The sequence below is a fragment of the Theropithecus gelada genome, chromosome 18 (assembly GCF_003255815.1).
Source record: "Theropithecus gelada isolate Dixy chromosome 18, Tgel_1.0, whole genome shotgun sequence".
Classification (NCBI taxonomy): domain Eukaryota; kingdom Metazoa; phylum Chordata; class Mammalia; order Primates; family Cercopithecidae; genus Theropithecus; species Theropithecus gelada.
In genome coordinates this window covers 38,562,282-38,577,253 of record NC_037686.1, presented here as the reverse complement: position 1 = coordinate 38,577,253, position 14,972 = coordinate 38,562,282, and the positions used below count along the sequence as shown (strand labels likewise).

General features: G+C 46.8%; 1 protein-coding gene across 2 annotated transcripts in view; it reads right to left on the bottom strand.

The window, feature by feature from the left end:
* Positions 1-522: 522 nt before the first annotated feature.
* The window catches only part of RNF165 (ring finger protein 165), a 125,638-nt gene continuing 111,188 nt past the window's right edge, over positions 523-14,972 (bottom strand). For both annotated transcript variants that reach the window (XM_025365223.1, XM_025365224.1), the window contains 5 exons: positions 13,703-13,832; positions 11,088-11,192; positions 10,687-10,782; positions 5,142-5,248; positions 523-4,703 (listed from right to left, as the gene is read on the bottom strand). In XM_025365223.1, coding sequence (XP_025221008.1) covers positions 4,586-4,703; positions 5,142-5,248; positions 10,687-10,782; positions 11,088-11,192; positions 13,703-13,832 — 556 coding nt within the window. In that variant the 3' untranslated portion in view covers positions 523-4,585. The remainder of the gene's footprint in view (positions 4,704-5,141; positions 5,249-10,686; positions 10,783-11,087; positions 11,193-13,702; positions 13,833-14,972) is intronic.

Here is a 14,972-nt window from a genome sequence, read left to right as displayed (position 1 = left end):
CTCAGGGGCCAAGGGACTTGCTCAGGGTCACTGGGATGTCTATCATGGAGCAGATCTGAAAACCTGAGCCTCTCAGCTCCCCAGTCCAGGGCTCGTTCTAAGAAACCAGGCTTTTTGGCTCTCTGATATTCCTCTTGTAAGGTCTGGAGGACTCCAATTCTGGAGTTGGAGGCCAGGTGGAGACAGTGACCCCTATGCCCCAAGACTTTCCTCAGAGGATAGCGGCTGGGTGGGCTGAGATTGTGGGAGGAGCGAGGGAGTAGGAAAGGCAGGTTCATGCTGGAGAGGTGGGGTTGTGGGGAGAGGGGGGTGCCAAGGATAGCAAGTGAAAGGATTACCCCAGTCTGCTGACAAGTGCAAATTATATTTATATATGTGCTAAATACAGTCACTATATTGGAGTTTTTCACTAGATCACAGCATACAGAATCAAAGGTTTGCATTTCGTATGGAATGTATCCAAAGAGGCCAGCACCACGGTAGGACAGCTTGCAATCACACACCCTGATAGTTTGGACGAAATAAAGTTTGCAGAATTTTATTTAAATTTTTTTTTGTATTCGTAGTTGTTTGTCATCGTACCAATGCATGCAAAGCATTCCACTCCCAGAAACAACGCCAAAATGAGGTAATAGGAGTAATAAAAAAAATTAGTATCCTTTCTAAATAAATAAATTATAATTAAAAATGCAAAACAACTATAAAAATAATTAAATAAGAACCCACGATATCTACAAGTTAGTCATAAATTATGATTGTTAAATATAAGGCATTTAAACTCACAAAACCCTGTAAACTAGCAACGTGCCATGTTTTTTGTTTTTTGTATTTTTTTTTCATTTTTGTTTTTCTATCAGCTGAAATCGCTCTAGCATTTGCTCTACGCGCGCAGGAGATGAAACACAAGGGGGCCTGACAGACGTTGCTACAGCCCCACGCAGGGAGTGTTCGTCCCGCCGGCAGGCGGGGGGCTTAGGGGATTTCTTTAGGAAAAAAAGAAAAAAAGTCTGGTGCTTTTTTCTTCACCATTGAAAAAACTGTGCTTGTTCATTAGGCGTAAAGAGTTAAGAATACTTGCACGGAGGCTGGGAACATTTGCAGAAGAGGAGCTTGAGTCCTGCCACAGGTGGTGGCCAAGGGCGACAGGGGGCCGAAGGGGGTCCTGGCCAGGTGGAGGGGCAGCCCCTGCTCACCCTCTGCTTGCACCCAGCCAGGCTTGTGGTGTTGGGTTGATTGATTGGCATCCTCGGTGGACCCGCGGCGGCACAGCTGCGGCAGCGGCTAGGACGCCCAACTTAAACCCTGGGGCTGCTCTCACCCCAGAAGGCACTCATGCGTCTCAGTCAAGAAAGGGTCTGAGTCCCTTGAGTTGAGCAGGAGGAGGACTTACCAGTGGTCTCCTCTCCTGGAGGTGGTGGATGTGAGATGCTGAGGCCTGACCCTGCCTCTTCTCCACTCTTCCCAGACTCCCTGACCAGTGCCGGGAGCAGAAGCACAGGCCCCGGCCCTCTCTTCTCCTCCAAACAGCTGCTGGGCTAAAGAAGTGGGAGCTGCAGGGTTCTGAGTACCCCATCACCTCCTGTCCCCACCTGCAGTGGACAAGGTCCCCAGAGATGGGAAGGAGGGGGGGCTTCAGGGTCTAACCCCAAAGTAAGCAGCTTCCCTCTTACTTCTGGTGGTCCCCTCCCCAGTCCCTAATATTAGCCTGGGGCAGAGAATTGGGAGGGGGAGGGGACCAGGGCCCACTGTCTCCCTCAGTATGTGTGCCCCCAGCCCGGTCTGAAACAGAGTGTGTGCCCACAGAAAGTCCTTTTCAACAGTTGGGTGGGCACACAGCTCTGCTACCTTGAAGAAGATGCGTTGATGTTAGGGAGGATCACAAAGTGTGAGTGTCAGAAGAAAATTAGCAAGCATCCAATCCAACCTCCTTAGGTTGTAACTGAGGAAACTGAGGCCCAGAGAGACAAAGGGAAGTTTCTAGTGTTGCCCACTTTGCCAGTGAAGAGCCTAGACTGGAACCTGGGACACCAGCTCTAGTTCTATCCTGGCCTCTCCATTGACTCCCTCCCACTTGCCAGCCTTTCAGGCCAGTCTCAGCAGAAGGAATGAAAGACTGAGATTAAGAGAGGAATGACCTTCCTAGACCACCCTAGCTACCTCCAGGCCAAAGCCATCTTCCAATGAATTCTTGGTTTTCACCCAGCCATTGGAGAGGATGGGGGAGAATTCTCAACTTCCTGTGGCTATCAGTAACTAGCTTTCCCCCAAAATCCTGACTCAGATGTACTTTCCCCACTGGTGGGATCTCCAGCCTTCAGCCCTGGAGACATTTCATGCACTGGAGCAACTGAGTTGGACACTGTGATGCTCATTGCTGCTAACACTGAATCAGGTTATTCACCATTTTGGCAGCATTGGATGTGTCTCGTCTCCTCAGCTAGATTGTGAGCTCCTCAAAGCTACTGTCTCTCCCAGCGCCTGCACCGGTAGGCACTCAATAAAGATTTTATAGAACACCAAGATATTAGTGCTGGGAGAAACCTCCTACCAGGAGCCACTTCCCCCACTCTCTGCCTGCAGGTGGCCAGAGCAGCCATTCCCGCATGAACCTATCGTGCTAGAAGCTCTTCCTCAAGCTAAGATCTGCCCGCCTGTTACTTTTACCCATTGGTACTGGTTTTACCCTTGTAGCAGCAATACAGACTCAAATTTCCTTCACTGTATGGAATTTCTTCAAATACGTGACAAGTATCCTGTCTCCCTCACCCGGGTCTTACTGATATGAGGGCATTGAGACTGGGTTAGGGATGGAGGTGAGGGGGAGACTTAGAGAGCAGTGCAAATGGGGGAACGGTGCAGGGTGGGGCACAAAGGAAGGTGGCAGAATTCCAGCTAATCTGGTGTCTTCCACATAGGGAGAAAGAAAGTGGGGTTTGGATTGGAATTTGGTGGATTTTCCCATCTCCATTCTTCTGTCCTCTTATCTCTCTGCTCCCTTTGGGGTTCAGGAAAATTGTGAGGTGGTGCAGAAAGACACACTGTATCAGGTCTGTGTCTCCCAGTACCCCCATCCCGACACCCCACGAGGTTCTCAGAAGAGAGCATAGAACACACTGGACAGGGAATACGAATCCTCACAACATCTAGGTGAGGTAGCAGGACCAGAAATGGGTTTGCACTGTTATCTCTCCCCACTCAAAGGAGAAGGAAACTGAGGCACAGAGAAAGAAAGGGACTTGCCCAAGATTATCAAAGAGTCAGAGAAGGAGCCAGAGACCAGGGACACGGGGCCTCCCAAACCAAGCTGAGGGGCCTCAGAGTCAGGGCCATCTCTGAGGGACTGTATCAGAACTGGAGACATCCCAGGGGATGCTCAGCTTCCTCCCCAAGGTCCGCGGTATTGACCTCAGCCCTGAGTGCTGTCTGAGAGCACTGTGGCCAAGACAAAGCGGCCATCACCTATGCTGTCTTATCTGCATCATCTGGTTAATTTTTTGCATAGGGAGGCAGTGGCTATGTTGCCTCTTTGTGACAGGCAAGAGCACAACCTAAAGGAAGGAGTTGGAGTGAGCATGGGCCTCTCCACTCCCAGTAACACAGCGAGAAGCTGTAGCTGAGGGCTGAGCCCTCCCTGGTTTAGTGTGGAACTGGGTGGGGGTTATAACTGGGGTCATGCAGTTGAGCCCTGGGCCTGGGGAGCCCCGCCTGGCTGAACTCTCCCTTCACCTACTGGAGCTCTGCTGCCTTCCCTCACCTCGGCTGAACCCTCAGAGGCCGGAATAAGACCCCATCAGCTCCTTTTCCAGCCCTCCCTCTTCCAGACTCCCTTCCACACTCCGTGCACTGTAAACATGAGAAAAACAAAAGCCAAGGTAAAAACAAAAACAAAAACGAAACGAGAACCCCCCTCCCGCCTCCCAAATTGGGTGAAAAACAAAATCCTTTTTCACCCTAAACAGAATTTGGCTTTTTTTTCTTCTACCTTTGATTCCTTTTTCCTTTTCTCTCATAAAGACGGGAAGATTGGGGCTGTCGTTGGTTCGGTCAGGCACCAAAACAAGAAACTCAATGAGAAATATTTGGTGCGAATTAGGTAATAGCGACATGTCCACCACAAGATGACTAGAGCACCACACACAACATTTTTCTTAAGCTAACATGCTCTGGCTGCCATCCACAGAAATAGCTAGAGACCCCTACATGGTTCCTACATGGTCGAGAGGTATATATACAATCCTTCAGAGGACAGGATTGAGGGGCCCGTCTGTCAGCTAGTGCCTTCAGGATTCCACCTGGGTTCTCCGCAGCCTGGGCCCCTCCTTCCCGCCCTTGCGCTGGGCATGGCCAGCTCCCTCTCTCCTGCTCAGCTGGGCGGATGGGGACAGTCACCATTCTGGAGAGGTGGGTCCTCCCCCACCCCCTCCTCTCCCTCGACACCGATACCACCAACTCCTCTTTCCATAAAATGTGCTTGCAGGCTTTTCCTCTACGTCAAATGGCTCAGAAGGCAAAGTTTGGCTGCAAGGGCTATGGCCGTGGGGGGACCTGGTGAAGGAAATGGGGTGTCCACTGGCTAATTCCTCCCTCAGCTGTCGGCTCCCAGTTGTGTCTCAATGTCCACTCGGCAGATGGGGCATTTCTTGCTCATGGCGAGCCACTGGTCCACGCACAGTTGGTGAAAGAGATGCATACAGGGTAGGCGTCTGGAAGAGAGGAGGGAGAGTCAGGGGCCCTGCAGGAGCTGAGGGACACTGGGCAGACCAGGAGACACACACCTAGGACCCCTGGGAACTGCCCGGCTATGGAGGGAGGCTATGGCTGAGATGGGAAACCATGAAGCCTCCGCCAGGAAGCGCTTTCAGATGAGCCTGAAACAAAGCCACAATTTTGTCTCAGACTCATTCAGACAGAACATCACACTGTTCTCTTACGCTTTTCATCCTCGCGTCCATACCCGGTCATCACACATCTAGAACATTTCATACCCTACCTTCCCAGGGCAACCATGAAGCACATTATAGCACACTTGGCACACACGTGCACAAGCTAACAAGCACCCCAACTCCCAGACACACGGCGCAGTGATTGGTCACCAATACCTATAAGAGAGGGGAGAGGGAATCAAAATGGCGGTCTCCTACCTCACATCTTCTCCATCTTCCAGCATAGACAGACAAATTGTGCATTTCTCATCTGTGTCTGACTCCTCCCCCTCATCCTTCTTGCCCTTGCCATCCTGGGGTCTTCGCTATGAGAAGCAGAGAGAGGAGTATTCATTACCTGGGCAGACTCACCTGGTGGCTGTTGGCTTTCATCCACAGGCTGCTTTTCCCCTGGGATTCAGGTTTTTTAAAGTTTGTTTTTGTTTTTGAAACGGATTCTTGCTGTGTTGCCCAGGCTGGAGTGCAACAGCATCATCTTGGCTCACTGCAACTTCCACCTCCTGGGTTCAAGCGATTCTCCTACCTCAGCCTCCCAAGTAGCTGGGATTACAGGCACCTGCCATCATGCCTGGCTAATTTTTGTATTTTTGTAGAGACAGGGTTTCACCATGTTGGTCAGGTCTTGAATTCCTGAGCTCAGGTGGTCTGCCTGCCTTGGCCTTCCAAAGTGCTGGGATTACAGGTGTGAGCCACAGTGCCTGGCCATAAAGTTCTTTTTTTTGTTTGTTTGTTTTTGTTTTTTGAGACGGAGTCTCGCTCTGCCGCCCAGGCTGGAGTGCAGTGGCACGATCTCGGCTCACTGCAAGCTCCGCCTCACGGGTTCACGCCATTCTCCTGCCTCAGCCTCCCGAGTACCTGGAACTACAGGAGCCCGCCACCTCGCCCGGCTAATTTTTTTGTATTTTTAGTAGAGACGGGGTTTCACCGTGTTAGCCAGGATGGTCTCGATCTCCTGACCTTGTGATCCGCCCGCCTCGGCCTCCCAAAGTGCTGGGATTACAGGCGTGAGCCACTGCGCCCGGCCAAAGTTCTTAAGTAATACCCAGAACTCCTTCCCGCCTACTCTTCTGCAGCAAGGGGAGTAGGAAGAGGTCAAGTGGACATCATTTTTGCTGTCCCAGGCACTTTCTAGGGATACAGAGCTTAGAAAGAAATTGAGTTCCTAACGAATCGATCCTTTGCAAAGCTATGACTGTGCAGTTTCCCTTTTCTGGTCCCTTCACACCATCCACTCCCCCTCAACACCCTTTACAACCTAGATTCCTGCCTTCAGGTTTCTCCCTCCATTTTCAGGCCCAGCAGGCTTCATTTATTCTTTCAGTCAACCACTGTTGACTCATGTATTCACTGATAACTACATGAAGACATCAACTCTTACAAACTGTAGCCATTTTTATAAACTATTTATACTGTGGGATTTATCAAGTTCACTTAAGATAGGCACTATCGTAAAGCAATCCTGAAACACTGTTTATACTTATTGACTTCCCTTGTACTGTTTTTAATTTTATGCTAATTATTTGAAAATAGTTTACCATTATGCAGAAGCCATATGTAGAATCATTATGTAGTTTACCATTATGTAAAGTCTCAAGTTCAGATGGCATGGACTCATGGCTTACCCTTCTTTAAGTACCGCCCCATACTTGGTCACTTACAAAGCGTATTAGTACTTGGTAAATATTTTGGGAAGAAGAAATCTAATCAATGAGTGAAATCAGCCCACTTTTCATGTTCACATCTTCCCACTGTGCCATGAAACAGTCTAACAATAACCATAAGAGGAAAATTACCCATTCGGTCCCTCTCCAGAGACAGGCCGACTTCAAGGTCATTTTGCAAAGAGAAAAATCTGAAGCGTCACAAGATGAAGACTACCCAGAGAATGACTGCGGGTCAAGGCCCAGATGCCAAGTCTCCCTTCTCTGGCCCCTGGTCCTAAACTCTGGAGATCCTGAGTCTCATTTAGTATGGGGAATACTGTAACCTCACTGGAACACACAAGAAAATCTATTTGTTCTGCTCTCTGCCTCGCTGTGCCCTATATACTCCACTGCAAACCCTGCTAGGCTTCTGTAATAAGTTTTCCCTTATCTAGAATCCAGAAAATCAGAATTACACCCATAGTTCCGTATAATTGTCATGGCTTTTGAGTATGAATAGAGTCATGATGATCTGCCTGCTTAAGAGTCCAGCTGTGTTTGCTGGAAGAGTGGCCTTCATTTAGCTGGCCCTGCTAGAAAAGGGAGGTCCAATAAAATGTATTGGTAAGAGTCACCTATTTGTCTACTTTCTATTATTTTTTGCCATCATTATTCATGATTTTCCTTTCATAGTTAGTAATTTTAGCTTAATTTTACCCTGTCTTGCTGTCTAATCTATATATCTTCTCATGTCATTAACCTTCTCTTTAACTTTTTTTTTTTTTTGAGACGGCCTTGCACTCTTGCCCAGGCTGGAGTGCAATGGTGTAATCACGGCTCACTGCAGGCTTGACCTCCCAGGCTCAAGCAATCCTCCCACCTCAGCCTCTTTAGTGGTTGAGACTACAAGTGCACACCATCATGACTGCTAATTTTTCTTTTTATTGTAGAGACAAAATCTCTCTGTGATGGCCAGGCTGGTCTCAAACTCCTGGGCTCAATCTATCCTCCTGCCACAGCCTCCCAAAGTGCATAAGCCAGTGTGCCCAGCCCCCTTTTAACTATGATATTATTGATGTTAATTTTATGTGTTGCTTTCATATCTCTTTCTAGTTCTTATTCTTTGCATATTTTTCTATTTTGACTCGGTATTTTCTATATTTTTATTCTTACATCATTATTTTAAAGTATATTTTTATTATATATAATTACACTCTCAATTTAAATTTTTAAAGTGTTTTTTCTTCTTTATTATCTTTTTCACTTGTGTATAATTTTTAAGGGTTTCTTTCCACATTTTATTTGGTTCCTAACTTTTGTCATTTCTTATTTTTAATTCATTTTTTATTTTTAATAATATTTTTATTCCCTTCTTTTCATTCTCCTTTTTACCTGAGCCCTTTATCTACTTGATTCAGTCCATTTCACCTTTTCATTCTTAGCATTGGTTCTCTTCACAATTTCCTTGTGCCTGTTGAAGTGACAGCAGGTGAGGTGTGCATCCTTGGTAGGAGTAAAAACCCCCTGGTCCGGGACACAGGTGCTGCTCCTGGACTCAAATACAACACTCATTTCCTTCTATGTTCTTCTCCAATAGCTTAAAACTCTCTCTCTCTCCAGAGAATGATCATTTTCCCCATGTAGATGACATCCTTATTTACTGAAATGCTGCCATTTCCTCTATTAGCACACTAGCCAAGGTCTGATACATAGTAGGTACCCAATAACTGCAGTCAAAATCATTTATGAATAAATCCAGTGCCTTGAGAGGAGCTGCCTATACTGATTCATGGTCTTTGACATTGACACCACTAGCACATGGGCTAGGGGAAAGCCTAGGAGAAAGCATCAAGGTAGCAGCAGCTTACCATTCCTGGGCACTTAGTAGGTACCAGGCACTGTGCCAAGCTGTTCAGGTGCATCATCCCATTGAATCCCCACAGCACCCTGTATGGTAGCTACTAATGAGATCACTCCCATTTCACATTTTTAAAGGGGGAAGTGGACAGGGAGGGGCCAGAAAAGCCAAGTAAGTTGTCCAAAGTAACGGAGCTATAAGGGGTAGAATGGAGAGTCAAAATTGGCTCTAACTCTAAGAGTGCTCTCGACCAATGCACCCTAGGGTCTCAAGATGGTCTCTGGCTTGACCATGATGAGGACAGTCCTGCTCTAAGATTCTTAACGTTTGTCAAGCTTTTTAATTTCCCCTGGGAAGGATGAATGTTTTAAAAATGCATTAATATTTATTTATTTATTTTTATTTATAATAAATGTTATTTTGTAGAGCAGTTCTAGTTTACATAAAATTAAGCAAAAACAGACTGGGCACGGTGGCTCATGCCTGTAATCTCAACACTTTTGGAGGCCAAGGCAGGTAGATCATTTAAGGTTAGGAGTTCAAGACCAGCCTGGGCGACACGGTGAAATTGCATCTCTACTAAAAATATAAAAATTAGCCAGGTGTAGTGGCACATGCTTGTAATCCCAGCTACTTGGGAGGCTGACGTGAGAGAACTGCTTGAACCCAGGAGGCAGAGTTTGCAGTAAGTCAAGATCGTGCCACTGCGCTTCAGCCTGGGCAACAGAGCAAGACTCTGTCTCAAATAATAATAATAATAATAATAATAATAATAATAATAAGCAAAAAGTACAGTGTTCTCCCATATACCCTATACTCCCAACACACACAGTTTCTACTATTAACATCTTGCATTAGTGTGGCACCCTTGTTATGATCGATGAACCAGTATCAATAGACTATTAACTGAGGTTCATTAGTTTACATTAGGGTTTTCTCTGTGTTGTACCATCCTATCAGTTTTGACAAATGTATAATGTCATGTATCCACTGTTAGAGTATGATACCAAATACTTTCACTGCCCTGAGACTCCCCTATGCTCCACCCATTCATTCCTCCCTCCCTCCCCACTGGCAACCACTGATCTTTTTATTGTCTCCATAGTTTTCCCTTTTCCAGAATGTTATATATTTGGAAACATACAGTACACAGCCTTTTTGGGCTAACTACTTTTACTTAAGAATTCCTCAGTGCATTTCTGGTTCCAGCATGTCTTTTCATGGCTCAATAGCTTATGCTTTTTCTTTTTTTGATACAGGGTCTTGCTGTGTTGTCCAGGCTAGAATGCAGTGGTGCAATCATAGCTCACTGCAGCCTTGAACTCCTGGGCTCAAGTAATTCTCTTGCCTCAGCCTCCCAAGTAACTAGGACTACAAGTTCATACCACCAGCCCAGCTAACTTTTTAAAATTTTCGTAGAGATGAAGTCTCACTATTTTGCTCAGGTTGGTCTTAAATTCCTGGCTTGAAGTGATCCTTCATCCTTAGCCTTCCAAAGCACTGAGATTACAGGTGTGAGTCACTGTGCCTAGTCCTTATTTCTTTTTATTGCAGAATAATATTCCATTATCTGGATGTGCCACTGTATGTTTATCTATCTTTCACCTATTGAAGGACATCTTGGTTGCTTCCAAAATTTTTCATTTATTTTAATTTAAAAAAATTTAAACTCAGGTTTCTGAGCTTTAATCATGTCCTAGATTCTTAGTTCTTAACCCTGGAGATTCTACCTCTATGGACTTAGGATAAAACCTGTGACTCTGTGGCTTTAAAAGCTCCCCAGGTGATTCTGACACTCAGTCAGATTTGAAAACCTCTGCTTGGAAGCCTTAGTTTCTCATTTGTTCACATGTGAGATTGGACATGGAATTATTTTCTAAGACAAATATTAGCCTTCTGTGCAGGTATCCCCTTGGCCCATCTCATTTAGAGACAAGTATTTATGTGCCTGACACCTATAAATGTATATATGTGTAATATACCCAATGGCAAGTCCACATGCACACACGCATACCCAGCTCTCCTCCTTTACTGAGAGGCCTCCCATCTTCCCTCCTGGCCACACCCGGCACAAAAAAGTAACATGACCCTGGGAAGTTATCACAGCTTTAGAACATCTAACCAGAGCAAAGGTTTCTAGATTCTGGACTGCATCCCTCTGTGAACAACCAGATCAGAGTCAATTAGACAACACTCCTGCCCCATTCCCTGACTATGCAGGCTGGCCTGCTGGCAGACCCACCTTCTTATACTTGTGGGGGAAGGTGAACCTCTCAATGGTGTTCTGTACAGCTCCCCGAGTCACATTACCCAACCTGTCCTCGAGCTGCAGCAGCTCCTGGAAAGAGAAAAATGTGCACATGTGTGCTCAGCATGTATAAATGCCCACATGCACACAGGATATGGATTGGGGAGCTGGAAGACATGAGCAGGAAGCATTCACATAGCTATCAGGAAGAACTCATCTGATGCTGAAAGACTGCAATATCTCTACTGGTTCTCCCTTCTTCTCTCTCTTACTCTTAACCCTGAAGCTTCCTGACACCCATACCCTACTCACCAGCAGAGGTGGGGAGGGAAAAGGGATGATAAACAATAATGGCATCTCTACCAGCCCAGTTGGTACCAGACAGAGCAACATACCTCATAGCTCTCCCGTACGGCGGAGGTGTGTCTGCTGGGATTTAGTCCCTGGAGAGCAAGGAAGTGAAGCTGAGGATAAGGGTAGTTTCGGATTTCATGGACGACCTGTTGGGGAGAAAATGCCTTGGATAGAGTGAGGATTCAAGGTTTCTCCATAAGCCCAGCATGCAACTTCTCTGCCTGTAACCCACTCAGTACACCCTGAGATGCTGTGGGCAGAAGTATTGTCTTTCCTGCTCTTACATCCCTTTTCTTTCACCAAGAACAAAGCTTTGCCTGGACAAGCCCCAGAAGTAATAACAGAATTAATAAAGTGACAACTAACCTTCATGGCAGGCACTATTCTAAGCACTTTACATGACTAATTGAATTATCTCACCTAATCTATAATGTGGGTGCTATTACTATCCCCATTTTATTGATGGGGTAAATGAGGTACAATAGATTATGTAATTGGCTCAAGTTATGCAACCAAGGGACAGAACCAGGATTTCAAACCCAGGCAGTTGGGTGGCAGAGTCCCTTCCCTTCACCTTTTGTTTTAGTTCATTCTCACGCTGCTATGAAGAAATACCCAAGAATGGGTAATTTACAAAGAAAGGAGGTTTAATTGACTCACAGTTCCACATGGTTGGAGGGCCTCAGGAAACCTACAGTCATGGTGGAAAGCACCTCTTCACAGGGCAGCAGGAGACAGAATGAGTGCCAAGCGAATGGGGAGGTCCCTTATAAAACCGTCAGATCTCATGAGAACTCACTCACTATCATGAGAAAAGCATGTAGGAAACTGCCCCCACATGATTCAATTATCTCCACCTGGTCCTGCCCTTGACATGTGGGGATTATTACAATTCAAGGTGAGATTTGGGTGGGGATACAGAGCCAAACCATATCACCCCTACTCTGCACTGCCTCCAAGAGCAGCTTGATAGTTAAAGGCTTGGGTTAGTGTCGGCACCAAAGTGGAGGCACAAAATTAAAAGGGCCACCAAAAGCCTCAGTAATCAAGATCAATAATATTTCAATGTAATGTTTTTTAAAGTCAAATAAATGCAAAAAACCTCCATGCTGAGCAAAATGTCAGTATTTTAAATTAAGAGAGTCTGACTCTGTTCTTGCATGGCCTGCCTCACTCACCCCTCCCTTACCCTGGCTATGAGTCAGAGAGGAGTTTCCATCACAGCTCCTCCACTTTCTCATTGTATGTCCCAGGGCCAGTTACTTAGCCTCTCTCTTCCTCAGTTTTCCAATCTTTAAAATCAGGATGATACTCTTTTGTGGGAGTTTTTGAGAGGATTAATGGGATAATTTATATGAAGTACTTATAACAGTGCCTGGCATGTAGTAAGTGCTCAATAAATGTTTGCTTCTTTATTCTTAAGAGATGGCGCTTCATACACAAAGCATGGACCCTCAGAGCTTACAAGGACTCCAAAAATTACTCATGCAAGCTCCTTATTATACAAAAAGCAGACTGAGGAACTGAGTGGTTAGTGACAGAGACAAGGGTTGGAAGGTGGAATTATGCTTTAGGGCAGCAAAGTGAAGCTGCCTGGAAATAAGATTTTCAATCAAGCTTTTGCTGCTTTCATGGAATATCTTCATTTTAATTCCATGCAGCTTGCAATGCCAGGAGCCCAAAGGCCCCCAAGCCCAGCCTGACCCATGATTTAGCACTCTGCAGCCACAAGAAGGTCTGCCCTCTGAAAAAGGCAGAACTGGATCTGCAGGCTAGGCCCAAGAGCTCCTGCTGGGATCTCTTTTGATCCTCACACCAACCCTGTGAGATGGGCGAGGCAGGCATCTTCATTTCCATTTCACAGATTAGTGAAGCCAAAGCCCAGGGAGGTGCTGACCACAGGAAACTAAATGAGGCCATATGAGGTGCGAGGTCTACTCTGCCTGATCTTAGCCCTGAGCCTTTTACCCACAGACCACACCTTGCCATGCTGTCCCTTTCCACTCCTCCAGTGCCCACTCCTCCTCCCCTCAGCAGAACCAGTTTCTGGTCCACCAGGTCCCCTTTCATTCCCCATCAAGCCAAAGCGCGAATAGGAGCTGGGAAGAGAGGGGAGCTGTTGGTCTGCCAGGGAGCCAGGATACAAGAAGGCCAGGGCACAAGGGAGTCAGGGCATGGGGAGTTGATACACAGGTGAGCTGGGTCATGTGGAAGCCGGGATATAAGGGGGCCAGGGCACAGGGGAGTCAAGGCATAGGGGTTGATACACAGGGGAGCCAGGTCATGTAGGAGCTGGGGCACAGGGGAGCCAGGATATAAGGGGACCAGGGCACAAGGGAGTCAGGGCATAGGGGATTGATACACAGGGAAGCCATGTCATATGGAATCCGGACTGCAGGGCAGCCAGGATATAAGGGGGTCAGGGTACCGAAGAGTCAGGGTATAGGGGCTTAATACACAGGGGAGCTGGGTCATATGGAAGCTGGGGCACAGGGGAGCCAGGATACAAGGGGGCCAGGGCACAGAGGAGTCAGGGGATAGGGGGTTGATACACAGGGGACCTGGGTCATGTAGGAGCCGGGGCACAGGGGAGCGCAGGCCTCAGACCACCACTGGCACTCAATAGGCACAAGGGAGTCCATTTTCTTTCACTTACCATCTGCGTGGAGGAGGAGTTTCTGGGAAAGTGGTGCATTCGAGGAGTCGCTAGGTAATGCTGATAGTGCTGAGGGATGGGCCGCACCTGGAACTGAGCAGGACTCAAACCAGCGTCCACACTGAGATCCCTGCAGGGAAACAGCCTCAGTGAACCATAGGGTGGTGTGATTTAGCCATCAGGTTACAGAAGGGACCTCAGACATCAAGCCTATGGAGGAGAATCGGAGTGACACCCTGCCAGAGCTGCAAGGGACTTTACGTCTCCCAGCCTTTCCTCTCTCTTTAGAGGGAAGGAAACGGAGACCCAGAGAAGGAAGGGACTCTGCAAGGTCTGAAGGAGCTAGAGCAATCCAGGCTCTATAAGACTTCCTTAAACTAGGGGACCAAAGCTCCCTCCCAAGACAAAGTCCATCTCTGAGAGGAATGCTGAAAGAAAAATCTAAATCAAGCAAGCCAGAGGCACCGAGTGGGAAAGACAAGGTTCAGATAAAAGTGGAGGAGGGAGCCGAGGCTGTATTTTTACCACTTTGAGAAAACGAGAGAGACCTCTACACCTAGACCTACAGGCTAGACAGCTTGTCCTAGCCCACTGCATCCCACTCCTAAAAATATAGGAAAATTCATTTTGCTTAAAAACAAACTAATTGATGAATTACACAGAGGATGAACCAATGGCTAATTTGGAAAATGGCCAATTTCAGATCTGGAGAGAAAATGCGCAAGATGAGATGGAAACATCTTGTCATAACTGGAAACAAGAGAGCTATCAAAACACTACTAGGATGATGGCAAAAGGGCTCACTGGCTTCCACTGGCCAGAGTTAGGACAATGTGCAGGTTGACAAGCATAACTGCAGGAGAAATGGAAATAAATAAAAATTGTTTAAATCTGAGCGTGTGAAATGATGCTAGAAAATTGGTCCCCTTCAAAGGATGCTGGAGAACAAACTCTTCTTTTCTTTTCTTTTTTTTTTTGCCATTTCTTTTTTTTTTTTTTTTTTTTTTTTTTGAGATGGAGTCTTGCTCTGTCACCCAGGCTGGAGTGCAGTGGTGTGATCTCGGCTCACTGCAACCTCCACCTTCCGGGTTCAAGCAATTCTCCTGCCTCAGCCTCCTGAGTAGCTGGGACTACAGGCGTGCCACACCACGCCTGGATAACTTTTGTATTTTTAGTAGAGATGGGGGTTTCACCATGTTGGCCAGGCTGGTCTCGATCTCCTAACTTCAAGTGATCCACCCACCTATCTCGGGGTCCCAAAGTGCTGAGA